The following is a 23,828-nucleotide window of genomic DNA, read 5'->3' as shown; positions in this document are numbered from 1 at the left end:
AGGCAGTCTGCTCCGAGGCAGACTCTTAACTTCTTTTCCTTATTTTTATTATACACAGTTTGATGATGTTCTTCAGCCGCCAAGTCGTGTCCAACTCTTTGTGACCCCATGGACTGCAGCATGCCAGGCTTCCCTGTTCTCCACCGTTTTATATTAATTGTCATAAATAACAAAGCACAAAGCGAACATCTTTGTAGGTACCGTGTTTGAGCACTTATGCTAGTATCTTAGTAGGCCAGATTCTTGGCATTCAAATTTCGGGGTCACAGATCTTCCAGCTGATGCATTGCCAAATGTGATGCATCGCCAAGTCACCCTCCAGGCACGTGTAGCGTTTACGGTCCCTACGAACATGCCCCTTTCCTCTCTTGCCAGCACAGAATATTCTACTGAGAGATGATACCACTTTATTTTCAGTTGTAGTGCTTTGATTATGAATAGGATGGCTTTTAAAGTTTATTGACTGGTTGTGTTTATCCTGTGAATTTCCTATTCACTGCTTTTGGTCTGTTTTTATGTTGATGTTCATTTACAAGACCTCCATGTGTTGTAAGCATTTTTCCCAGTTTATTATGTTACTTTGGCATATTTTGCACCATAAAAGTTGAATGTTTTTATATCATTAATGCATATTACAAACCTCTAGTAGTTAAAATACTGTGATACTAATTCCAAACTAGTGAAAAATAAAAAATTAGACCCAAAATATATGGAAGATAAGGGTTATTTTATAGTAAAAGTGACATTTCAGATTATTGGGGAATGAATGGTATAATTTTGGCTAAAATGTTTTTCACTTGAAAAAGCATTTCTATTTTCATGCCACATTTCAAAATATATTTCAGATGGGTTTAATTTTTAAATATTAAAAATCAGACCACAGCAGTACTGAAAGAAACTGTAAGTGAATGTTTTATAATCTTAGAGGAAAAAAAAACCTTTCTTAGTATGAAACCACAGTAAAGTCATAAAGGGTAAAAATAAGTAGCAACATGTAAGTTAACATTTTTGGACATTTAAGAATCACAATCTGATTCTTGGTAAAGAAGTGAAAGAACTGTGGACTTGGATTTAGAAGTTTCCAATTTCATGCCTTCCTTGCAGGGTGGCCCAGGGCAAAGTAACTCTTAGCGTCAGTTGCTATATTTGCGTAACAGGTACGATATGAATCTGAGAGAGCTGTTGGGAAACCCCAGCGAGGCACACCTGTGGGCGTGCTCGTGAGGTGTGAGGCATGCATCTTACCTGCTGTCCCAGTCTCACTTCGTCAGTCGTCGTAGTGAAGGGCAGATGGCAGGTTGTTCCTTTCCTGGGTTACCTCGGAAGCAGAGCTGTGTCTTGAGAGGCTCTGAGGTGTGGATAAGCAGCCCTGCTTCGTGCTTTGAAATCTCATAGCTGTTGGAGCCTCAGGCTGTCCTTTAGCCCCGGGTATTTTATCCCTTCCCTTTTTCCTTCTCTTACTCTGCTGTAGTCACGCTGACTTTGCTTGAATTCCTTAAGTATGCTAAGCTCTCTCTCACCTTAGGACCTTTACATATCTGCTTCCTCTTCCAGAAATACACTTTCCCTGTTAATCTTACTCATTCACACATGTTAGGAGAAGTCCTATATTAGTTTTGGGGGTTGGTGTTTAGTTTTAACACTTAAAGTCTCATCAAAATGTCAGTCTGATTGATTTCTTAGTAATAATAAAAGAAATAGAGGCATATAAATAGCTTGACAGTTTTCATCTTATAAGCGACCATTCTCTTTGCTTTCTTAAGAATTATCTCCCTTGAGTGCACTTGGGAAACTGTGGGAAAGGATGGGCCCTGACGTATACACAACTGTTTCTCCCTTTTCTTCCTCCTTGGCAACTGCTTACTTCCTTCCGCTCCTGCTCTGGAAATGCTGGGCTGCAGCCCCCTTACTGGGATACTGTTAGGGTAGGGGTAGAAGGAAGAGAATGGGCAACGTGGGGCAGGTACCTCTTCTCAACCACGATGAGACACAGAAGTCATAGCTGTAGATGAGACTTACTGAAGGAACAGGGAAAAGTGACACAAGACGGAAATAGTTGAAAACTTAAGCTAAAAAGAATGGTCTAAAGGAAAGAAAAGTTAAAATCTTCATAGGCAGCTCTTCCTGGGTATTCCCTCTGCCCGTTCCTCCCACCTCCTGCCCCAGTTTCTAATTGTATGCTTTGCTTTTAAGATTCCCGTTTCTCTCCATTCTGAGAACACTTCTCTCAAATAAATACTTTGGAGAGCTCCTTTTTCTTTTGTGGCTGTGAAGCTCCTTTTGTTTTCTTGGCCACGTAGCATGCAAGATCCTAGTTCCCCAACCAGGGATGGAACCCGCACCCTGAATTGGAAGCGCAGAATTTTAACCTCTGGACCACCAGGGAAATCCCTCCATTTTTCTTTCACTTGAAGCCCTACCTCCTCCTTCAGGGCCTGGCCTCACCCAGGTGTGCACCCCACCCTTAGCCCCTCACTCCCACACCTTTTCCAGGAGTACATTGCCCAACTACTGATTCACTCTGGGTACTCATAGTCTTTGCTAGAACAGTGTAGAGTAGAGGGGGTACTCCAAGACTGGTCTGTGTAGAAGTGTCCAGTGTGGGATAAATATACGCCTGTATTCGTATAAGCCCTCAGCTGCTCCACACCCCTCCAGTGGCAGACATTGGTCCCTGGCGCTAACACCAGTCAGGTTTATGAGGGGAGAAAACTGTGTCTGAGACATGGTTCCCCAGAGCAGGCTCATGTGCAGTTCTGGTTCACTTCTTAGATGAAGCCTCCTCTTCTTCCACTTCTTCCATAGGGACTACTTTATTTCTTTCTGTTGTAATTGTTTATGCATACAGTTGTACATTTTTCATTTATATTCACATTTCTTAAAATGCTTCATTAAACTTAGAGTTATACTGATTTTGAGTTAATTAACTAAAGCTTATAGAAGATTTTGATCATCACTTTCTCAAGAAACACTGAGATTATCTTCAAAAACTTTTTTATTAAACACCTTGAATGTTTCTTTCTTTCAGGGCTCTCACCTTTGTCTATCCTTTTGGTGCCACGTTGAGCGTCACGAAACCCGCCGTGGCTGTTCTGTCCACAGGCTCTGTCTGTTTCCCGCTTAACAGACCTATCCTGGCTTTCTATCACTCGAAGGTACAGCCTTTCTTAGATATGGGTGCATATGTAATTTTTGTTACTGAAATTGTGAACACTACTTTACTGCTTCTATAGGGGTTTCATGTATTATCTGTCTCTTTTTGGGGGCACGGCGGGGGCAGGGGGGGGTCGTGGTGGCAGTGCTGCACCGCTATGCGGGATCTGAGCTCCCCAACCAGGGATTGAACCCATGCCCCTGCAGTAGACTAACTCTGGTCTACCAGGAAATGCCTGTATTTTCTCACTGGTCTTCACAATAGTCCTGTGAAGGAGAATTTCACTGAATTACATTTTATTTATGGGGAAACAGTGGTCAGTGATGGAGCCAAGACCTAAGCCTAGCTCTTACTATGAGTCCAGAGCTCTTCCAGTGCAGCATGAGACTGCCTGTAGCACAGCTGCCTCTGACTCGCAGCTCTCACCCTCAGTGCAGGAGAATCCACTCAGAGGAAGGCTGATTTCGCAAACTACACCACAGAATTGTGCTGCTTGTATTTTAGTGCATCCCAGGAAAACATTCCAGGAGACTAGTTGTTCCGTTCTCATCCTAGGGTACCTGCAAGTTACGGGTTCAGGTGGCTCGAGAGGGCATTGTCGTCGTCATCATCACCCCATGTATCCACTGCCTTTTAATTCATGTCTGTTGAACCCACCTTCATCTGTCTGCCAAGACGTGGAATTTACCAGTGACCTCCCAGTTTTTGTCCAGAGACCCACATGTCTGTAGTTTAGCAGGATCCTATTTTTCTTTATGGGACCTAGGTATTACTTCTCCTTCTCATACTTAAAATTTCTGACATCATTTTATTAGGAAGTAAATAAATGTCTATACTGTGCTTGAAAGATGATATTTAGACAAAATTGGTATAGCTGTTATGGCAGTCTCTCCTAAGCAGAGAGAAATATTGTTTTAGAATTAAAGTGTTATTAAATGTTTCAAGATGCGGAAATGACCAGTTTACATGAAATGTCTGTTCAGAGACACAAAAGTCATGAGACACCATCTTAAGGAGCCTCTGGTATTATATGTAATACCAGAGCTTTGATTTTTTTTAACCAGGCACAGAGATGTTACCTGGCTTAATCAGTGGACTTGTATGGAGTATCTGGTGGGTATACCGTTCTGTGCTAAGTGTGGCATTTCCTCTGGAACTCATGGGATTATCATCTGTTCATTGCCTAGCTATTTAAAGCCCATATTCTCCTCCTAATAGGCTTTCAGTCCTGCCTTGTAAACACAGTCTTTCAGAGAGGTTGCTGCCTGTCACTCTTGTTGGTGAGATGAGGCAGTGGTTCCAGGCAGGAGCTCCACCCGGACCCATGGGCACGGTCAGGCCAGCACTGGGCTCATCAGAAGACTTTCTAGGTCTTCATTAACACTGAGGGAGCAAATGGTCCTTGAGTAAACATATGCCTGTTTAATTGGAACAAGTTATAGACAGATGCTGGAAAAGGCCACTGAAGACAATGGTATAATCTATCAGGACAGAATAAAAGCATTAAAGAACAATCTACAGTCTATTTGAAATAAATGAAGTAGGAAAAAGAAAATACAGTGAACCCATGAACAGTGTGGGGGTCAGAGGCGCCGATTGCTTGGTGGAAAGTTGTGTGTGATAGAGCCAGGCCTCCATCTGTGCAGTCTGGTTCTGTGAATTCAGTCGACCATGGGCTGCGTTGTACAGTAGTATCTACTGTTGAAAAAGTTCACTTGTAAGTGAAACCATGCAGTTGAAACCCATGTTCATTCAAAGGTCAACTGTATATTAAGGAAAAGATAAATCTGTGAATAGAGGTTTATGTATTTACTTAGCCTGTGGGGATTCAAATCACAATCCAGTTTATCCAGTCATTTCCCCATTCTTTCTGTAGAATTCCACCCAATTAATTTCCTATTCTCAGTAACCAATCTGTTTGCAGTGGTTATGGTGTAGAAATCATTTTTCCTATGGAGCATTTTCTTTTCATGTGGGACCTTTTAGAGTTTGTTTTGCAAATTTTGTTTTATTTACAAAATTTGTGTATTTGTCTCCCAACATCTGTGGCTTAGGTGTCATTCTTTTTCAGTACCATTACAACTGTGTCTTCCCTGTATATGACTTTGCTAGAAAGTCTGATTTCATTTTGTATTTTTAATTCTGTACTCTTTTTTTCTTATGACAAAATAATATATACTCGGTATTTTAAACTACAGCTATGGAAGGATTTCCCTGGTGGTTCAGTGGTTAAGGATCTGCCCTCCAGTGCAAGGGATGCGGGTTTGATCCCTGGTGAGGGAACTAAGATCCCACATGCTATGGGGCGATGAAGCCCGCCTGATCCAGCGCTCCCATGCCACACGGAAGGCCGAGCGCAGCCACAAGATACACACAGAGATGGAGGGAAACATGCCGCCTCTCGCGCTGTTCGGAGGCGGGCCAGGTGGACATTGTGGTCATTTTCTCCCGCTTCCGCCGGTGCTGCATTTTTATTTGCCTCACAGGCTTTAAACTGTCTACAATTGATGGTATACTTTTTTTTTTTTTAACCTGATGTTATGGCAGAAGCATTTTCCCAAGTTAGTGAAAATGCTTTCTAATATATAACTTAACAACTGGGAGGTTCCATTGTTTTAACCGTATTTCTGGGTGAGTGTTTGGATTTATTTCTAGTCTTTTGTGTTTATTAGTGTAAAGGTGTGCAGAGCGTCTGCTATATTTCATGCTGCTTTTGTTGGCAGTTTCAGCACCATGTCAGAGACTCACTGAAGCCTGACCAACGGCTTAGAGTCACTTTTTCTCACTTATTAATCTTATCAGGAGAAACACTTTGTTTTTTTAAAAATTACTAATCTGAAAGTTTTTTATTATTAGCTAGTCATTTCTTTTGTGAATTTTTCATGCTTGTGGGTTAGTTTTCTGTCTCTTAAACACTTTTTTTGGTACTCATAAAATGTCTAAATCTTTACAGATTGTTTTTCAATTTGTCTTTTTTATTTCCCTTTAAGATTATGATTTTCATTTATAATTTCACTAACACTGGGGAAATACTGTTGAACAAATTTACATTACTTTTTGTTAAAGTCAGATAGAAGGGTACGGAAGTGATGTCTATATTGAGAGGCAGGTTGGAATATAATTGTTGTCATAATTGACATTTCTAGACCATTAAAATACCCATGTAAATTGACACGTTAGTGTAGAAGACATTTGCTCACATGTTGTGATGATAAGTGTTTGGTGACTAGGATGCACGTGGTCCATTTGGGGATCTGAATCGCTGACCCTGCTTTGTCATCAGCAGAACCAAGGTGGGAAACTGGCAGTGCTTGGCTCATGTCACATGTTCAGTGACCAATATTTGGATAAAGAAGAAAACAGCAAAATCATGGTAAGCTCTTTTCTGTTGTCATACTAATGAATACTGTATATGATTTTCATGTCATTTAAAAAATGTACTGCTGAGTTCATTTATTCATTTAAAACCAGCTCTTCAGAGCCCATTATATTCCAGGCACTAAGGACACAAAGGTGAGTCAGGCATAGTCTCTGCTCTGCAGAAGTGTGCAGGACATTGAGAGAGACTGTGAGAGGTGAGAGAGGTGAGTGCAGAGGGATGCGGTGCGTGTCTCTAAACTTGCCACCTGGGCTGGGAGCCTCCCTGGGGAAGCAGGGAGGAGCAAGGCCAGCCAGGGCCTTGTGCGTAGAGCCTTGGAACTCAAACTCTCTTTGAAAAGCCATGGCAAGCCCTTGTAGAGTGTCCAGCAGCTTTGGGCATAGTCAGGTCTTTGGGTGTGGAAGAGGGAAGGGAGAGGGAAACATATGAGCAAGGAGGGACAAGGACGTGAATGAAGGAGACTGTGATGGGGCTGGCTGCTGACTGAGGTGGAGAATGAAGGAGAGGCTTGGCAGGTGTGAAGGGAATGTCCTGGGAAGCATGGCAGGGTGCTGGTCAGAGCTGGACTTTGGCGTGATGCTGGTGACTCACTCACCAGAGGGAGAAGGTCCCTCTGAACTTTCTCATTAATGAAAGATGTTCCTTCAGCCTTAAGGATTGTTGTTGTGTTGAGAGATTGATTGAAGATCTTGTTTCTATGGAATCCACATGTAGTCCCATCGTCTTTGGTCACATTCTGGGGGCATCTTGCTGTATTCTACTTTTTAAGTCCAGACTGTCATCAGCACATTACACGGGGATTGTTTCAGAACTGTGAACACGTTTTAATAGATTTGGGCTTGTGGTTAAAGGCTTGAGTGCCCTAAGATAAATGGTAAGTTTCTAAGAATAAAAATGGCACTAGATTGAGAAAGACTTAAGTTTTTATATGATTTCACCAAGACAGGGGTGACTGCCCTTTTTCAAGTCACTGCTGTATAGTCTCTTTCCTGTCATCATTTTCCTTGATTGTTAAATTCTCTAGTCCTGCCTACAGCTTTCTCAAATACACAGTGTGTAATTCTGTGTTTATTTCTTTAAATTTAGGATGTTGTTTTCCGGTGGCTCACAACAGAAGACATCCACCTAAACCAGATTGATGCCGAGGACCCAGAGGTAGGAGGTTGTAGACTACTTAAAAACTTCGAAATGAAAAATGGGTCCAGCTTCTCAGCACCACTTCGAACAGTTCCAAAAACATACCTATTTCTTACCTTATCTGTAAGACAGATAGCAAGAAATGATGCTTTTTGGCAAGACGAAGCCTATGCTGTTAAAAAAAAAAATCAGTAAATTATTAGTCATAGAATTCAGTGGGGTGGGAGCCTCTGTCTGTATATGTAGTAACTGGAACTTAACATATGCTCTCTGGCTGAAACTTTCAGAATCAGTATCTGTAGAGAAATACATCTTCAAAACTATGAAGGATATAAAAGTACTTTTTCATAAAGGAACAAAGATCATCAGAATTTAAGTTTTAAACTCCAATTTGGTTGCCTTTAGGAAGAACAATCCTAAAGGCATTATGATAATACTTCATCAGACATGGGAGAGTGGAAAGACCTGCACTGGAGGGACTTCCCTCGTAGTCTGGTAGCTAAGACTCTGTGCTCCCATTGCAGGGGGCCTGGGTTCAGTCCATGGTCGGGGAACTAGATCCCACATGCCGCAAAAGAAGTTTCCTCGTGTGGAACTAAGACCCAGTGGAGCCAAATAAATATTAAAAAAATAAATAAACGACCAGCACTGGACTGGGAACCAGTAACTACATTCTTGGTCCCGCTCCACCATGAGCCTTGAAACCTTAAGCAGGTTATTTCCAACCTTTTCTCATCTTCATTTTCTCATTAGTTTTGGGGCTGCTAGTACCTTTTTCACAGGGTAATTATGAGAATCATAATAATAAGTGAATCAACATAAATTTACTTGTTAAACTAAAGTGTATAAAAGGGCTTTACATCTATCAAGACTTTTTAAAAAAACTCTTGTATTTGTTATATATTAATACCAGGCCGTATAGATCATATACTTCCACATAAATCATTCTGTTGAAACCGCACTACAGCCCTGGGAAGTAGATGGTCTTATTCTCTTTTTATCAATGAAACTGAAATTCTGCAAGACTGTAATATGCCCAAAGAGCCAGCAGTTACAGAGCCTGGAAGCAAACCCAGGGTTCCTGACTCAAAAGTCTACTCCTTCTTCATTTACCTCTGTGTTTCCTAACTGCTGACCTGTCAGGAAAATGATTTTTTGGCTATAGGTAGCACAAGGTAGCCGGAGAAGGCAATGGCACCCCACTCCAGTACTCTTGCCTGGAAAATCCCATGGATGGGGGAGCCTGGTGGGCTGTAGTCCACGGGGTCACTAAGAGTTGGACACGACTGAGCGACTTCACTTTGACTTTTCTCTTTCATGCATTGGAGAAGGAAATGGCATCCCACTCCAGTGTTCTTGCCTGGAGAGTCCCAGGGACGGGGGAGCCTGGTGGGCTGCCGTCTATGGGGTCGCACAGGGTCGGACACGACTGAAGTGACTTGGCAGGCAGCACAAGGTAGCCAGAGACCATCACCGACGGCCTGTGCCCTCGACTGAGGACTGACTTGGCTGGGAAACGTCGGGCTGACTCAGCTGGGAGACGTCGGGCTGACTCAGGTTTGGAAACATGAGAGCCTCACGTCTAAAATATCCCTTCACATGGAAACATGAAGTGTGGGGCTGTTGTGCTTAAATTTCTCCTGAAAAGTGATGTAAGCCCCAAAACCAAAGAATTGGGGTACAACCAGGAATGGGCTTTTCGGGTTTCAGAGGACCCAGCTCTGAGTGGATGATGCGTCTGGCAGCCGCCAGCCCTAGTTAGAGTGTTGTGTGCCGAGGGAAGTGGTGCTAAGAGGTGCTGTGTCTGCTCCAGTTCTGTGTGGCCACCTTGCTCTTGCTCAGTTTCTGTCATTCCTGTTTTCTAACCGAGGAAACGGAAGTAAGTAAATTCTTCAAGATTCCCACTTAGATTAATCCCTGGCCAAGCCATTGTTCCTGGGTTGGGAAGATCCGCTGGAGAAGGGAATGGCTACCCACTCCAGTATTCTTGCCTGGAGAATCTGATGGACAGAGGAGCCCGGTGGGCTACAGTCCATGGAGTCACAGGGTCAGACACGACTGAGCGACTAACACCTGGTTAAGCCACTGTTAGTGCCCACTTCAGGCTGATTCCAGAGCCTGTGCCTTTTCTGCTGCTCTGTTCTCTCTCCATCGTGTGAGACACTGGGCTGGTTCCAAAGCAAAGCGTCAGAGGTTACAAAGCCAGAGGAGGGGAGTGTTGTTAAGGCCTTCCTAGCTCTAAAACGGTGCAGTTTCACATACCTTCCAGGTGGGAGACCTGGTGGAAAGTGTCCTTTGTTTTGTAAGGCTTTGAAAAGTAAGACACTGAATGCAGTAACGTGACACAGTGAGAAATACTGAAAATCTTCCAGGTGGCGCTGGTGGTAGAGAACTCGCAGCCATAAGAAACACGCCCTGGGAAGATCCCCTGGAAGAGGGCACAGCACCCCACTCCAGTATTCTTGCCTGAGAATCCCATGGCCAGAGGAGCCTGGCAGGCTGCGGTCCATGGGGCTGCAGAGTGGGGCACAACTGAGTGACCTTTGGGGCGGCTTGGCCCGCACTCCTCCCCGCCCCGTGCGCTCGTACGTGTCCTGCTAGAGGGTTGAAGCCTCTGCATCAGCCAGATCAGGCCAGGAAGGACGTGTATTTATTGATGCTTCTCCCTTGTTTCTGGTCTAAAAAGTTGTTTATGATGCTTGGGGTATAGAAAAAAGTGCTCTTGTTTGACTTAGAGTCTCACTGTCATCAAATCAAGCTCAGACACATCTCCCCAAGCGCTGGCAGTGGAGAATGTGAAGCCGTTTGTTGTGAGTGAGTTCAGAGATCAGTTTTTCAAACTGTTACCAAGTTAGCCTTGTTAGAAGTCCAGGTTAAACGCAGTTCAAAGGGAAATTAGAACACACAAACTTCTGGTTGCCAGCATGCATTCATTTAAACTTAAATTTATTGCCTGGCTAGGTAACGTCTTCCCATCATTTCGAATTCAAGAGCAGGCACACTGAAGCCTCTCCCTTCTGCCTTTGCCCAGCCACCTGGTTCTCCTCCCCAGTGACAACAATCTTAGCAGTTGCTCATATGTTATTCCAGAGATAGTTTATACAGAGATAAGCAAACAGGTGTGTGTGTGTACTCTCCTTCCCCCTTGTTTTACCCAGATGGTGCTATATGTATGGTATGTATATATACTGCCTAGCACCTCACTTTTTAAATATTGTGTCTGGGAGATCTTTCCATATTGTTCATAAAAAGCTTTCTTTGAATTGTTTTTTGGAGGCTGTATTGTCCATTGTTTGTACTGCAGTGTACTGACTGTGTTATACCTATTGAGGGACATAGGTTTTCCTGGTCTTCTACTGTAACTAAGGTGTCGTCATTCAAGGTTCTCAGCAGGGTTGCAGGCATGTCCTCAGCTAGGCGAGAAGAATTAGGGTCTAGTGTCCAGGGAGGGGTTGTCTGTGCCGGGGTCACACGTGGTTCATACATAGGACAGGCGGGAAAGCAGAGGATACAGCCCAGATGCTGGTGGCTGGAGAGAGGATAGACTTGGATTTTCTTTTATGGTTGCTTCTGATTTCTCTCTGAACTAGAAAATAAGGTCACCAGCTAAAATTAAGAAAGGGAAAATCATTTTAGTTGGTTGAAGTGGCAGACAGAACTGCCTAGGAGAACGGGAACAGGGAATGAACTTGAGCATTGGGTTGATGACAGCCCTCCAGATCACAGAAAGGAGGAGAGCCACCAGCAGGGTCACGCGTTTCTCCAGCCGTGGCCAGCTGTGTGCGCACCAGCCTGCACCATGGATTTCTCCAGCGCTGGGGTTACCCGGGTGACCTTGGTCCTTCTTTCCACAGAAATGGGCATGTTTAAGGGTTGGCTGTCAGTAAGCGTAATCAGAGAGATGTCTTAGCAAGAGAAGAGAAATACTGCAGATTCAGACCTGAGGCGCTGGAGACCAGACAGTAAATCCTAGCCCCTGCTCTGCTGAAAGGAACCGTCTTGTCACTTTCAGATTTCTGACTACATGATGCTGCCTGACACGGCCGCTCTGTCCGAGCGGCTGCGAGTGTGTCTCCAGGAGGGCGATGAGAACCCGCGGGACTTCACCAGCCTCTTCGACCTGTCCCTTTACCAGCTGGATACTACCTCCCTCCCGAAGGTCATCAAGTCAGTACTGCGGCTCTCCACTGCTGTGCACTCCATTCTGAGTATTCGGTCTGCAAACACGAGCCTGGGGACAGGAGATAGGGTCACAATAAGTGTGGTGTACAAAACGTGTTCTCAGACCTGTGATGAGGTCAGCCAGGACAGCTGGGGGATTGGGGTGGGTACTTGATGCAAAGGAAACTGCCTGCAGTTATCAGCCTCTGCTGTGTTCCAGGCTCTGTATCAGGCATTTAGAGGAACCAGCTTGGCCTGGTTGCCCGAGACTTTGCTGCATAGAGAGCCCCATGTCCCAGGGACCTGCTCAGTGAATCAAGATGGTTAGTCACCCTGTAAGCACGCCGTGTTATGCCTTCTTTTAATGCTTTCAGTGGTCCTCTGAGTTACCTGCCTCATTTTTGGTCGAGGAGTCTGAGGTTTCTTGGGGAAGGATGCTCCCACGTTGGGAGCAGGGATTTCAAGCCAGGCCCGAGTGACCCTCAGGGCAGTGCTGGACCCCAAATCATTGCCTGCTGTGTTGTTGTTTTTTGCCTTCTATGTTGGATCCCTAAGGATAGAGGCAGGGACTAACATTTTTGAGCATCTTGGGCCTGGCACAGGATCTATCAATACATTCTCTAATAATAAACCAAAGGCTGAAGGCATAGCTACAGATGCCTGTCTAATGTCCTGTCCCCTGTACTTATGTACAAGGTCAGCAAGTACTCCTAAAGCTCTGACTGTGCTGAGCATTGTACCTAAAGTGTAGGGTTTTATGGAGGAGACGGACAGAAGCTGTGATGCAAGGTTATCAATCTAAGGCAAAGTATGAAATGTAAAACTAGAGGCCGTGGCGCAATGAGGAAAGAGAATTCCATTGTGACTGGGGTTGCCAGGAAGGCTTTAAGAAAGAGGGGCTCTTTGAGCCAGCTGTTGATGATTTCCAAAAACATTTCTTGGTGACCTGGGTCTGCTTGGCCCTCTGCTGGATGCTGCATTTTACGGGGTGAGAGGATTTCAGGAGAGGGTTGGGGGTGCTGGAAGAGAGCCTTCTGCAGGGAGGTCACTATGAGCAAAGGCAGGGTGTGTCCAGGCAAGCAAGTTTATCCTTAGTTGCTGTTTGAACTGCATTTAGCCTTGACTTCTAATAAGTATCATGTTAAGTTTCCTATGTACATTGCTTTATCATGTAAAATCAGAATGTGGTTCATTCTTCTTGTTGTACACTGTTGAGGACACTGAGGCACAGAGAAGTTAAGAGGTTTGTCTAAGGTCACACAGCTAGTTTTCAGTGGGGCCTGAATCTGAATCCAGCCAATCTTAACGCTGAACCCAGGAAGAAATTATCTGGGGATTTGTTAGCATAGGAGATTAGATTGTTTCTCAAAAAGCAAAACAGTCATCCAGTGGTTAAGACTGCACTTCCACTGCAGAGGGCATGGGTTCAATCCCTGGTCGGGAACTAAGATCCCACACGCCATGCGGTGCGACCAAAACTAATACAAAGAGCAGCACCAACACCCAGCACCAGCGTCCCCAGAGCTGCCCAGGCCTCTCTGGCACCCCTTGCCTCCCCGCACCTGACTGCCGGGCCAGACATTCTGGCTGCACATCTGGCTCTTCACTGGCTTGGTTTTGACCAGTGTTTGCTCTCTCACTCAGGGCTTCTCTCTGAAGAAGTTTGTCAGCCTGCTTCACTAGCTGCTTGCAGTCCAGCCGGCTTCTGCAGGTTTGACCTGCTTTTCTCCCGATGTGGGGAGGACTGGGCTGTCATAACCACCCTTCAGTGTGGCGTGAGGGGTTCACTGGAACCGTTTGCAGTTTTCTTGTCTGCAGGGTCAGGTGGTGGGTGTTTCAGAGGCCTGGACGGCTCTTTTCACTGTTTGTCTTTCATACCACAGCAGAGGGCAGGCGTTCCTATGGAGCACGTACATTATTTTCATTTGCACATAACAGCTTTTGAAGGCAGCTTCTATTTTTGAGTAACAGTTCTATTAGTTGTTAAATGTTTAAGTCAACTGTGGGTATCGCTCTGAGGTGACTTCATTTGTCCTTCTGGTCTTTGTTTTAGATTATTCCTTTCTTTTTAAAAAAATTTTAATTGAAGGATGATTGCCTTACAGAATTTTGTGGTTTTCTGTCATACGTCAACAAGAATCAGCTATAGGTACACCCATGTACCCTCCCTCCCCATCCCACCCTTCAGCCTGTCACAAGCCCCTGTTTGAGTTCCCTGAGTCATACAGCAAACTCCCATTGGCTATCTGTTTTACATATGGGGATATAAATGTCTGTGTTACTCTGTCCATACATCTCCCCTTCTCCCTCCTCTCCCACCACGTCCATAGGTCTGTTCTCTTGTCTGTTTCTCCATTGCTGCCCTGAAAATAAATCCAACAGTGCCGTCTCTGTGGATTCCATATATATGCGTTAGTATACAATCTTTCTCTTTCTCTTTCTGGCTTACTTCACTCTATATAATAGGCTCTAGTTTCACCCACCTCATTAGAATGGATTCACATGCGTTCCTTTTTGTAGCTGAGTAGTATTCCATTGTATATATGTACCACAGCTTCTTTATCCATTCACCTATGTCCTTCTGGTCTTTATTAATGCCTGTGGGGTATGAGGTAAGAGATAAGGGCCTGCCTAAGAGATAAGGGCCTAAGTGAGGTAAGGGCCTGCCTGCCCTCACTGTTCATGGTGGGGTGGGGAGTGAGACGAGGGTGGTGAAAATGCAGTGCCAAAGGTCAGACCAGAGTATTCTGGAATATGGAGCAGCCCCATTTCACAGATTTGTGTATAGTAGTGGCATTTATTCTTCCCCTTTTCCCACACTGATCATCTTTCTCTTTTTTAGAAAATGTTTTTGGTGGTACCAGGTCTTAGTTGTGGCACACAGATCTTTAGTTGCAGGCCTGTGCGATCTTTCAGTCACCAGGATGGAATCTGGGCCCCCTGCATGAGGAGCTTGGAGTCTCAGACACTGGACCACTAGGGAAGTCCTGATCATCTTTCTGAATTAGGTTTTGCTTGGTTTTAAGATGAACTTCTCCACCAGTCACACCCGCCCCCCCAAGCCCACCCCGACTGGTACATGTTGGCTCATCGTAGGAGGAAGATTTGGGCAGGTGGTGAGCTTAGTGGAGAAAGGGAAGACTTAGTGGAACTTGTTTTATTAGTAGTACAGGGCTTCAGTAGTCAGCTCTGTCTGGGGACAGAAAACAGAATATCATGGCTAGGATGACCATGTACATTTCAGATCATCAGCAGTAATGTAGCAGATAGGTGAATTTCTGTTTTAGAGGGGATTGCCAGGTATTATACTCTCAGAGGTTCTTAGGAAATTTTGTGGAATGTTTAAGAGTTACTAAAATTCATTTATGGAATATTTTCATGGAGAAGGAAACGGCAACCCACTCCAGTGTTCTTGCCTGGAGAATCCCAGGGACGGGGGAGCCTGGTGGGCTGCCGTCTATGGGGTCGCACAGAGTCTGACACGACTGAAGTAACTTAGCTTAGCTTATGACCAAGGCAAGGACTGGTAGCAGGGTTCTTTGTGTGTGGATAGTAGGACTTTTTATCTTAGAGCTGCCTTTCATTTTGCCTTCTGGGTAGACAGTCATGGGGCTTCTGATTAGCAGGGTTCTGATTAGCCAGATCTGAGTTCTAATCTTGCCTCCGAGGCTTCTTAATCTTGTGACCTTGGGAAGCTACTTCTTCTCTCTATCTCTGTTTCCTCTTCCTATGAGATTACACCCACTGCCCAGGATTGAGGATTCAGGGAAATCAGTGCCTCACCCAGGGCCAGGCACAGTGCATGGTATGCGGTAGATGCTCGAGAATCCTTATTTCTCTTCTCTCCGTGGGGCTCTTCTGCTCACTGCTAGGAAAGAGGCTCCCCGAACACCCGGGACTAGTAGAGGAGGTGACAGCAGTAAGCTCAGATAAGCTCCTTTCTGCAGTCGCAGATCGGTGTCCATTCAGCAAGCACCCGTGCAGAGAAACAGGCATGAACTTTGTCCACACTTGTTGGCATTTGCTTGTTTAGATGAATTTTGAAAGGCCACGCACGAGCATACAGTTTTAGTTGGTTGAGTATATTTTAATTTGCCTCATTTCCAGAGGAGGTCAGCCAGTTGGCAGCCTGTACGTGATGCAAAAGGTCAACTGAATGTTCACGAGAAGGGAGGGAAAGGGGAAGTGCAGTAAAAAAAAAATGATCTCGGGGCAGGGGTCGAGGGAAGGTCAGCACGCGACTCCATAAACCCCTTCCTCCTGCTCTGCGCACTGCAGCCTCGCTGGCTGCCCTGCCGTTCTCTGAAAATGTCTCGCCCCCTACCCCCTTCCCCTTCCTGACCTTTGCCCAGGGCACCACTGAGGGCGGCCGCACGCCCCGCCCCTGCCTCCACTTAGGCGGCTCTGACCAGCTACACTCCCACCCCTGCCCTGTCTCTGTCCCTCTCTCCTGACCTGCTTTTCTTCCTAATGCTTATTAATCCCCAGCATCATAGCTTTTGTTTATTGGGTGTCTCTCTTCCGCTCGAATGTCAGTCCCATGAGGGCCTGCCTTGGTCTCTTTTTTTCCCCTGCTGCTGGACTCTTGGCAGATAAAACTGTCTAGCACACAGTAGGTGTTCAGTAAATGTTTATGGAGTGAATGAACACGCAGAAGTGCATATCCTGCGGCTCTGTTCAGACTTCCGGTTTGACTCCTGTCTCTTAAGGGTGAAAACAAGGAAACACAATGAGTTGCAGAGTTCACAGTGTCTGGTGGGTAAAAATTAGAAGCCTATTCAGGAGAAGCCTGATAGGAAACTTGACAGAACTTTCCCTCTCAATTCTCAATAAAGTTGCACTGTCTACTACAATGGAGATGTCTGAAAGGCTCATTCCATTTGTGTGATTTTAATTTTCTTTGCCAAGATGCTACGCTGCCTGATTCTGTGGAAAAGAGCACCGTGTGATCAATTAGATGTGCTTTGCCTTGGTGTCTCATCCTGATTCCCACATTTTTATCTTCTTCTCTACACAGGGCTTATGAACAGCTCAACGTGAAACATGAACCTCTGCAGCTCATACAGCCTCAGTTTGAGACGCCGCTGCCAGCCCTTCAGCCAGCAGTGAGTGGGTGGGCGTGGAGCGTCTGGCTGCAGAGCCTCGATGTCTGCCCTTCCCTTGCCAGCGGGCCTCTTGTAGAACAGGCCTCCTCATGGGGTCACGTATCTCTGGCTCTAAATATGCACAGAGACCAAGCCTGTTAATATTCTGCAGGGACTTCCATTTGATGTGGTTCTCAACTGAGGAATCAAGGGCGAGGACCTCCCTGGCTATTAAACATTTCCCATCCTGTTGGGTTGGAGGGCATATATGAGAATTGCTGGGTGAAGAGGAGGAAGAGGTTTGTGCTAGAAAGCTTTGAGCTTTCCAGGCAGCAGGCACTGAGATTCACAGCACAGTTCTCATAGCCCAGGGGCCAACCCCATGGTATTTTTCAACATTCTAGTTCAACATGAGCTCCACTTGCCTTTGGAACTGTCTTATGCTGGACTTTCCCTGGTGGTCTAGAGGTTAAGACTCCATGCTCCCAATGCAGGGGGCCCAGGTTTGATTCCTGGTCAGGGAACTAGATCTCACATGCTGCAAATAAAGATCCCACAACTAACACCCAGTGCAGATAAATAAATGAATGAATGAATGAATGAATATTTTAAAAATTTGTCTTATCCTCCTACATTCTGGAATGTTACAAGGCAGTTAACTGGATACAGCTTGGTAGCTTGAAAATCGGCCATGGTGGAGGTGTTTATAGAACAGAAAATGACAAATGCTACAGATCAGGCCTCTTGTTTTAAGTGACAGCTCAGCATTTAGCAGCACACTGCTGGTTCATACCTGTAAACTCCGGCTCTAAGTTCAGCACTTTCTATATTAATCTACATCCGTTCCCCCAATTTCTGTGACGATTAGATGAGAAACAGTCAAAAGGTCAACAGAAAAGCCTGAGAAGCGCCAAGCTTTGTGTCCTTGAACAAGTTAATGGGCTCTGGGACCCCAGCCTGGTCAGTTCGGTGGGGTGGTTGGAGCTGGTTCTGCTGGGTTGTTTCCAGTGGGCCGCCGTCTTGCTTGCTACAGCCTCATGGGTTAGGGCGGAGGGGTGACAGGCGCTGGGCGTTTCATCCTCTCGTTTTCCTTGTGTCTCATTCCTGTTAGTTATGGCTCTGGATACGCTCTTTCATAAAAGACCTCATTGCCTTTTAGGTTTTCCCTCCTAGTTTCAGGGAATTACCACCTCCTCCGCTGGAGCTGTTTGACTTAGATGAGACGTTCTCCTCTGAGAAGGCCCGGCTTGCTCAGATTACCAATAAGTGTGAGTTTGGTCAAATTTTTTTTTTCTTTTGTGAGTTTTACTAAATTGTGAATTTCTGAGATTTGCCATGAGAGAAGTTTACAGTTTGTTTAGGGAGAAGAAAATAGGAATGGGAGTATGTAAAATGACAGTTTTGTTTATCTCATGTAAATGATGTTGACTGTAAGAGCCAGTTAGCTCAGTGAGTTAGAGGGCGGTGCCAAGAGGAGGCCAGAATCTCAGCTTTAATTCCTGTGCATCTTTATCTCTGACCTGTTGAGTGACCCCAGGATGAATCCTGACCTTGGCTGCGACATAGCAAATCGTGGCCAGTGGTCATAGGAGCACTTAACTAAGAAGATTCAGTTAGGGTCAAGAGAATTACAGAGACTTCAGACTGCAAGGGATCCTAGAGAGTCCAGTGTGCCCACCCTGACCCATGGGTGAGGAAAGGCCCCGGGCTACACAGCTGCTTAGTGAGCGGTGCTCCTGACTGTCAGCCCAGGGCTCCTCCTGACGTACCCTGCCTCCTGCACAGCACGTGGGCTTGCACACGTGTGCTCAGAGACATAAAAGTAACTGTCCATTTTGAGGCAGTGACCCCCCTCCTGGGAATCTAACCTAGGGAGACAAATGAAGGCATACAGATGAGGCTACTACATTGTTTATTTAATAAATAAAATACAGTTAGGAATAGCCTTAGTGTTCAGTCATAGGGGAATGGTAGTAAAGGATGCCATATTCAGTCAGTGGGATAAAACATAGTCATTATAAAAGAGCTTCACAAAGCCCGGGGGGTGACACTGAGTGAATTGGAGATTCCTAAATGAAGAAAGCAAAATATAAAACTGCACTTGTGGTAGGATCTCAACTATGCAAACATCTGTATATGCTCAGAGACCAGAAAGGAGTATGCAAAAATGAACATAGTTCAATGTCAGACATTGCATTTCTGTTCCGTTCCAGATATTGTGGTAGGTGCTGGGCAATCAGATATTAGTAAGACCCAGTAAGTACCCTGTAGGAATAATAGACCTGTGAAGGATTAGATGCTTTGACCCAGCATTTCTGATTCTAGCAGTCTATCTTCAGAATTTCTTGTAGAAATGAAAAACAAAAAAGGTACAGCTATAGAGCTATTAATTGTATCATTCAAAAAATTGACAACAGTCTAACAGCCTATCAGTAGGAAGACTTGTTAAAAAAAAAAAAAGAAACAAACTGTTGAAAGATGAGCATAGGCTTTGACATGGAATGTCCATGTTATACCATTAAATGATAAAGGCAACTTACAGAACTATTGTAGTCTGATCCTTACACATGGAGGGGTTTTTTTTACACATGTAGATATGCAGGCATACATAGCAGTATTTATCCTAGATAGTATTGGTGGGGGTTAGAGTGAGATATCATTTGTACCATAGCTTTAAAAATGCAAGTCAGAGGGGAAAAAGAAAGAAGTAATGACTGTCCATTCTTGATATACAGCCTGAAATCGTTTCAGAGAATTATGGGTGATTTTTTTCTTTCATTCCTTTTTTTATAAGATTGCTATAATAAGTGCTCTTTAAAATACCCATATATCCTTCTCATAATGGTCCCTGCAGCATCCAGAGCATGGTAACTTCATTTCCTGCTGGGTGCTCCTCCTCTTTGTAACGTAGAAATGCCGGATCTGGGAATAGTGAGCCAGAACCGGTGCCGCTTTATTCTGTCTAGGAGTGTCGCACTTCTGGCCTACGAATTTACAAAAACGTCACATCAGAGATCTCTACAGTCTATCACTGTTTGAGTGCTTTGGTCACATTACTCAAGGGAGAGGTGAGAGATCTTGAGAGATGTAGGAACCCTACAGGGATACCCAGACCACAGTAAGTCTGTACTTGGGGCAGGGCAGAATCAAGGGGGAATCTAACCACCCCATCCGCGCTCAGGTACTGAAGAAGACCTGGAATTCTATGTCAGGAAGTGTGGCGACATCCTTGGAGTCACCAGTAAACTCCCAAAGGACCGGCAAGATGCCAGACACATCCTTGAGCACATCTTCTTCCAGGTGGTGGAGTTCAAGAAGTTGAACCAGGTACAGAGCCCAGGAGGCCCACTCAAGTGGTCAAGTGGGGATATCGTCCATAAACTGGACTTCTCTCGTTCTATGCCATTCGTTCATTCTGTCGGTATTCCGCTGTCTACTAGGTGGACAAAACAGATGACGATTCCTGCGCTTTTGGAATGTGTATTCTAGCTGGGGGAGACAGACAGTAAACAAACAACGTAGTGTCTTAAGTATTAAATCACAGAGGATGCCAGGAGATGAGACGTGGTATAAAAACAGAGCAGGGTCCTCAGTGTACTGAATGTGGCAAGATTCAGGGGTGGTCATGGTGGGCCACACACAGTCCAGAGCTGGCATGGGAGCCAGGACTTGAAGGTGTTCAGGGGCTGCCCATGGAGATACCTGGGAGATGAATGTCCCAGGGACTCTGCTTGGCTCGTTTGAGGAACAGCAGTCTTGCCTATGTAGCAGACGAGAACTTAGCTGAGGACAGAGCAGCAGGATGTGAGGACAGAAATCATTTTGCCCTGGACTAAGGACTTAAAATTTATTATGCCAGGCCTTCATCTTATCTGTCCCTGGACAGGATTTCTAAAATTAAATGCCCGACCACTGCTGGTAAATGGATATTCATTGATATACTACTGATTGGAGAATAAGCTGGTTCCATTTTTATGGAGATATTTTTTTAAGATATTCAGAAGCCCTGAAATACATGGATACCTCTGACCCAGCAATTTTAATCCGCAGAATTTGTCTTAATAATACAATCCTGGGACTTCCTGGCAGTTCAGTGGTTAAGACGCCACACTTCCAGTGCAGGGGGCACAGGTTCAATACCTGGTTGGGGAACTAACATCCCAAGTACCACACCACACAGCCAAAAAATTAAAAAAAAAAAAAAGATATAATTCTGAATACGTGTAGATTTACCAGTCAGAATGCTCAGTGAAGCATTGTTTTCATAGAAGAAAACCATCGGTAGGGAACTAGTTAATACCTGGGTACATGCATAAGGTTAAGAATGTTGAGTAGGATGTTCAAGCACTTGGGAAGACATTCATGATACAGCAGTGGGATGGGGGGAGAGGGCTATAAAACAGTATGAAGAGTCCATTTTCCACACACAAACAGATTCTAGATGCTGAATAGAAAGACTGATTAGGATCTGAGCCACTGCTGGTGGGCACTGGCCCTGCTCAGTCTTCATACTGGAGGCCTCATGTGCGCTAGCATGGTGCTGGATATCAGGCTTATGGCAGTGAATGCAGTCCCTGCTGTCTGAGCTCCATGCAGTGGGCAAGGCAAGAATATACGGGCATTTACGGTGCTCTTCAGATAGGTGCCAGGAAGGCACCTCAGAGGCAAGGTGTTGATAACCTGCTCAGCACTGACACGTGGGGCGGGTTAGGGGGAGCAAGTAAATTCCCAGCAATACTTAGGCTGGTGGCAAGGCAGGGTCAGGCCCCCAGGGCCAAGGTAAGAAGTCTGGTGTGGTGTTTCCATCAGTACCTTCAACTGTATTTGCTCCCCACTCATCATGGTGGGTGGTGGGTTGTGGTCAGAGCCCTATATGGTCATGAAAACTTGATCCTTGGCCTGGATGTAGCCTTAAAGCCAGAGATTACCCGTGTCCCAATCAGAATCGCTCATCAAAGTCCAAAACCAGCAAGAGTTCACGGTCTAGGTTTTGAACTGAAACACTAGCTTTCTGCCTTACTCCCTCCTCCAGGAGCGTGACACCGACACGCGGCCTTCCAGGACAGCCTGAGGACCAAGCCCCTTGCAGCATTTTCTGCCTCCCGATGCTTCAGAGACTTCTTGAAGTATCCCTGTTGTTTATGAAAACTGTCTGTGCAGTCTTTCCTCTCTGACCTGTGGGAAGGTCTGTGCATCTTGTGTAGTGCTCAGAGAGGGACGACATTTCTTATGTAAGATATGTTCCATTTTTTAAATTAAATGTTTGAATCTCTACTTTGATAATTGATGCATCAGTCTTTCATTGAAATCTTTCCAGTTCTAGATGTAATTTTATCAAAAGCATAAATAATTCTCAAACTTACAAGTACTCTACAGCTTTTCTAGTTCAAAAGGATAGAAAATAAACTTAACCCACAGTCTGTTTGCCCCACTATACCTATGACTAGGCCTCCCAGGTGGCACTAGTGGAAGGTAAAGTAGTTGGTAGGTGTCCTCCTTACATAGATCACTCGCTCCTTCACCTCCCCGCTGCCCACAGGCTCAACCATTTGGAAGCGGTTGTCTTAGCCCACAGTTTGTCCCCCTCCTCTGAGCTCCTGAACCACTGTTTTATCATTTTAGGTTAGAATGTAGGACAAAGGTGATCATCTGTCCCAAGGACAATGGGAGAGATTGTACTTGCTTGAGCATGACAGTCAATATGGAAATGCACAATGTACTGGATAAACTAGGAACCAGCTTTAGGGAAAGCCTGAAAGACAAAGATTGCAGATCCACCCACCACCATGTTTGTAAGGGATGTGGTTCAATGGGAGTAGCTTAGCTGATGGGTTCTGTAAAGGTAGGAAGCGTGGAAGGAAGCCCCTTAGGGGGCGTTATATAACTCCAAGAGGAAATAACAAGGGCAGGGATTTAAGATGCTGTTGTAGGGACTTCCCCGGCAGTCCAGTGATTAAGACTCGGCACTTTGAATGCAGCAGGCACAGGTTTGATCCCTGGTCAGTAAGCTAAGATCCCACAGGCCTTTGTGGTACAGCCAAAAAAACAGATTCCTAAGATGATGATATAAGAAAGCTGGCATTCTGAAATAGATTTGGTCTGGGTGTTGAAGGTCAGGTTGGCAACATCTTGAGCCTCATTGCCTGGAACAGTGGTGAAGCTAATGGAAGATGGGGATTCTAAAGGGTGAGCTTGTTTGGACTCTAAGAACCAACTGAGACAATGGCAATTCATGGAAGTGGTAAATAACCAGTCAATAGCTAGAAGTCCCTAAATGAGGCTTGGAAAAGATGTCCAGTCTCAATACCTTAGTTTTTCACATGGAGTTGATCACTGAAGCCAGAATATGCTGTCAAGGAATGAACTTTAAAAAATTTTTAATTTAAAACCTTGGGATGAAAGACTCAAGTCACATCCTGAATTTCAAAAGATTTATTTATTCATGTTAAAGCTGTGTTTGTGGGCTTCCATTCTCTCACACACTCAAGCCCTTGTGCAGGGCTTCCTCGAGTGACCCAGTCAGAGCACTGTGTTGGGGACGGGGGAGACCACTTTGATGAAAGGGCAGAATCTGGGGGCCTGCTGGGGACAAGCAGCTTTGGAACAGCATCGAGTGTTGTGGAAATATATTTGGAATTCCAAAAATGTGCTCAAAAATTACCTCCCAACCCATGTGCTCTTACACTCTGGGTCTGGTGCTCCTGCCACTGAGAGGGGAGGTCTGTGATCCATGCCTCTGAATCTGGCACTATGGAAGTGATACTGTGACTTCTGAGGCTAGGTCATAAAAGGCTAGACAGCTTCTGCCTGGTTCTCTTGGGACACTCATCTTTAGAGCCACAAGCTTCCAGGCAAGAAGCATGAGGTTACCTGGATGGCTATGTGGATAGGCCACGAATAGACGTTCTGGCCA

At 45.1% G+C, this 23,828-nt stretch overlaps 1 protein-coding gene across 6 annotated transcripts in view; it reads left to right on the top strand.

Moving 5' to 3' along the window:
* The window catches only part of IFT52 (intraflagellar transport 52), a 28,585-nt gene extending 6,387 nt beyond the window's left edge, over positions 1 to 22,198 (top strand). For 2 of the 6 annotated variants that reach the window (XM_040248351.1, XM_040248352.1), the window contains 8 exons: positions 3,029 to 3,155; positions 6,441 to 6,527; positions 7,620 to 7,688; positions 11,683 to 11,837; positions 16,849 to 16,936; positions 18,075 to 18,183; positions 20,097 to 20,242; positions 21,948 to 22,198. In XM_040248351.1, the coding sequence (XP_040104285.1) occupies positions 3,029 to 3,155; positions 6,441 to 6,527; positions 7,620 to 7,688; positions 11,683 to 11,837; positions 16,849 to 16,936; positions 18,075 to 18,183; positions 20,097 to 20,242; positions 21,948 to 21,986 (820 nt within the window). In that variant the 3' untranslated portion in view covers positions 21,987 to 22,198. Of the gene's footprint in view, positions 1 to 3,028; positions 3,156 to 5,387; positions 5,580 to 6,440; positions 6,528 to 7,619; positions 7,689 to 11,682; positions 12,155 to 16,848; positions 18,184 to 20,096; positions 20,243 to 21,947 lie in introns of those variants that run through there. The other 4 variants (XR_005722492.1, XM_040248353.1, XR_005722491.1 and 1 more) reach the window with 4 other exon arrangements.
* Positions 22,199 to 23,828: the final 1,630 nt, after the last annotated feature.

The sequence above is a fragment of the Oryx dammah genome, unplaced genomic scaffold (genome assembly GCF_014754425.2).
Source record: "Oryx dammah isolate SB20612 unplaced genomic scaffold, SCBI_Odam_1.1 HiC_scaffold_10, whole genome shotgun sequence".
Classification (NCBI taxonomy): Eukaryota; Metazoa; Chordata; class Mammalia; order Artiodactyla; family Bovidae; genus Oryx; species Oryx dammah.
This window is presented reverse-complemented; position numbering and strand designations above follow the sequence as displayed.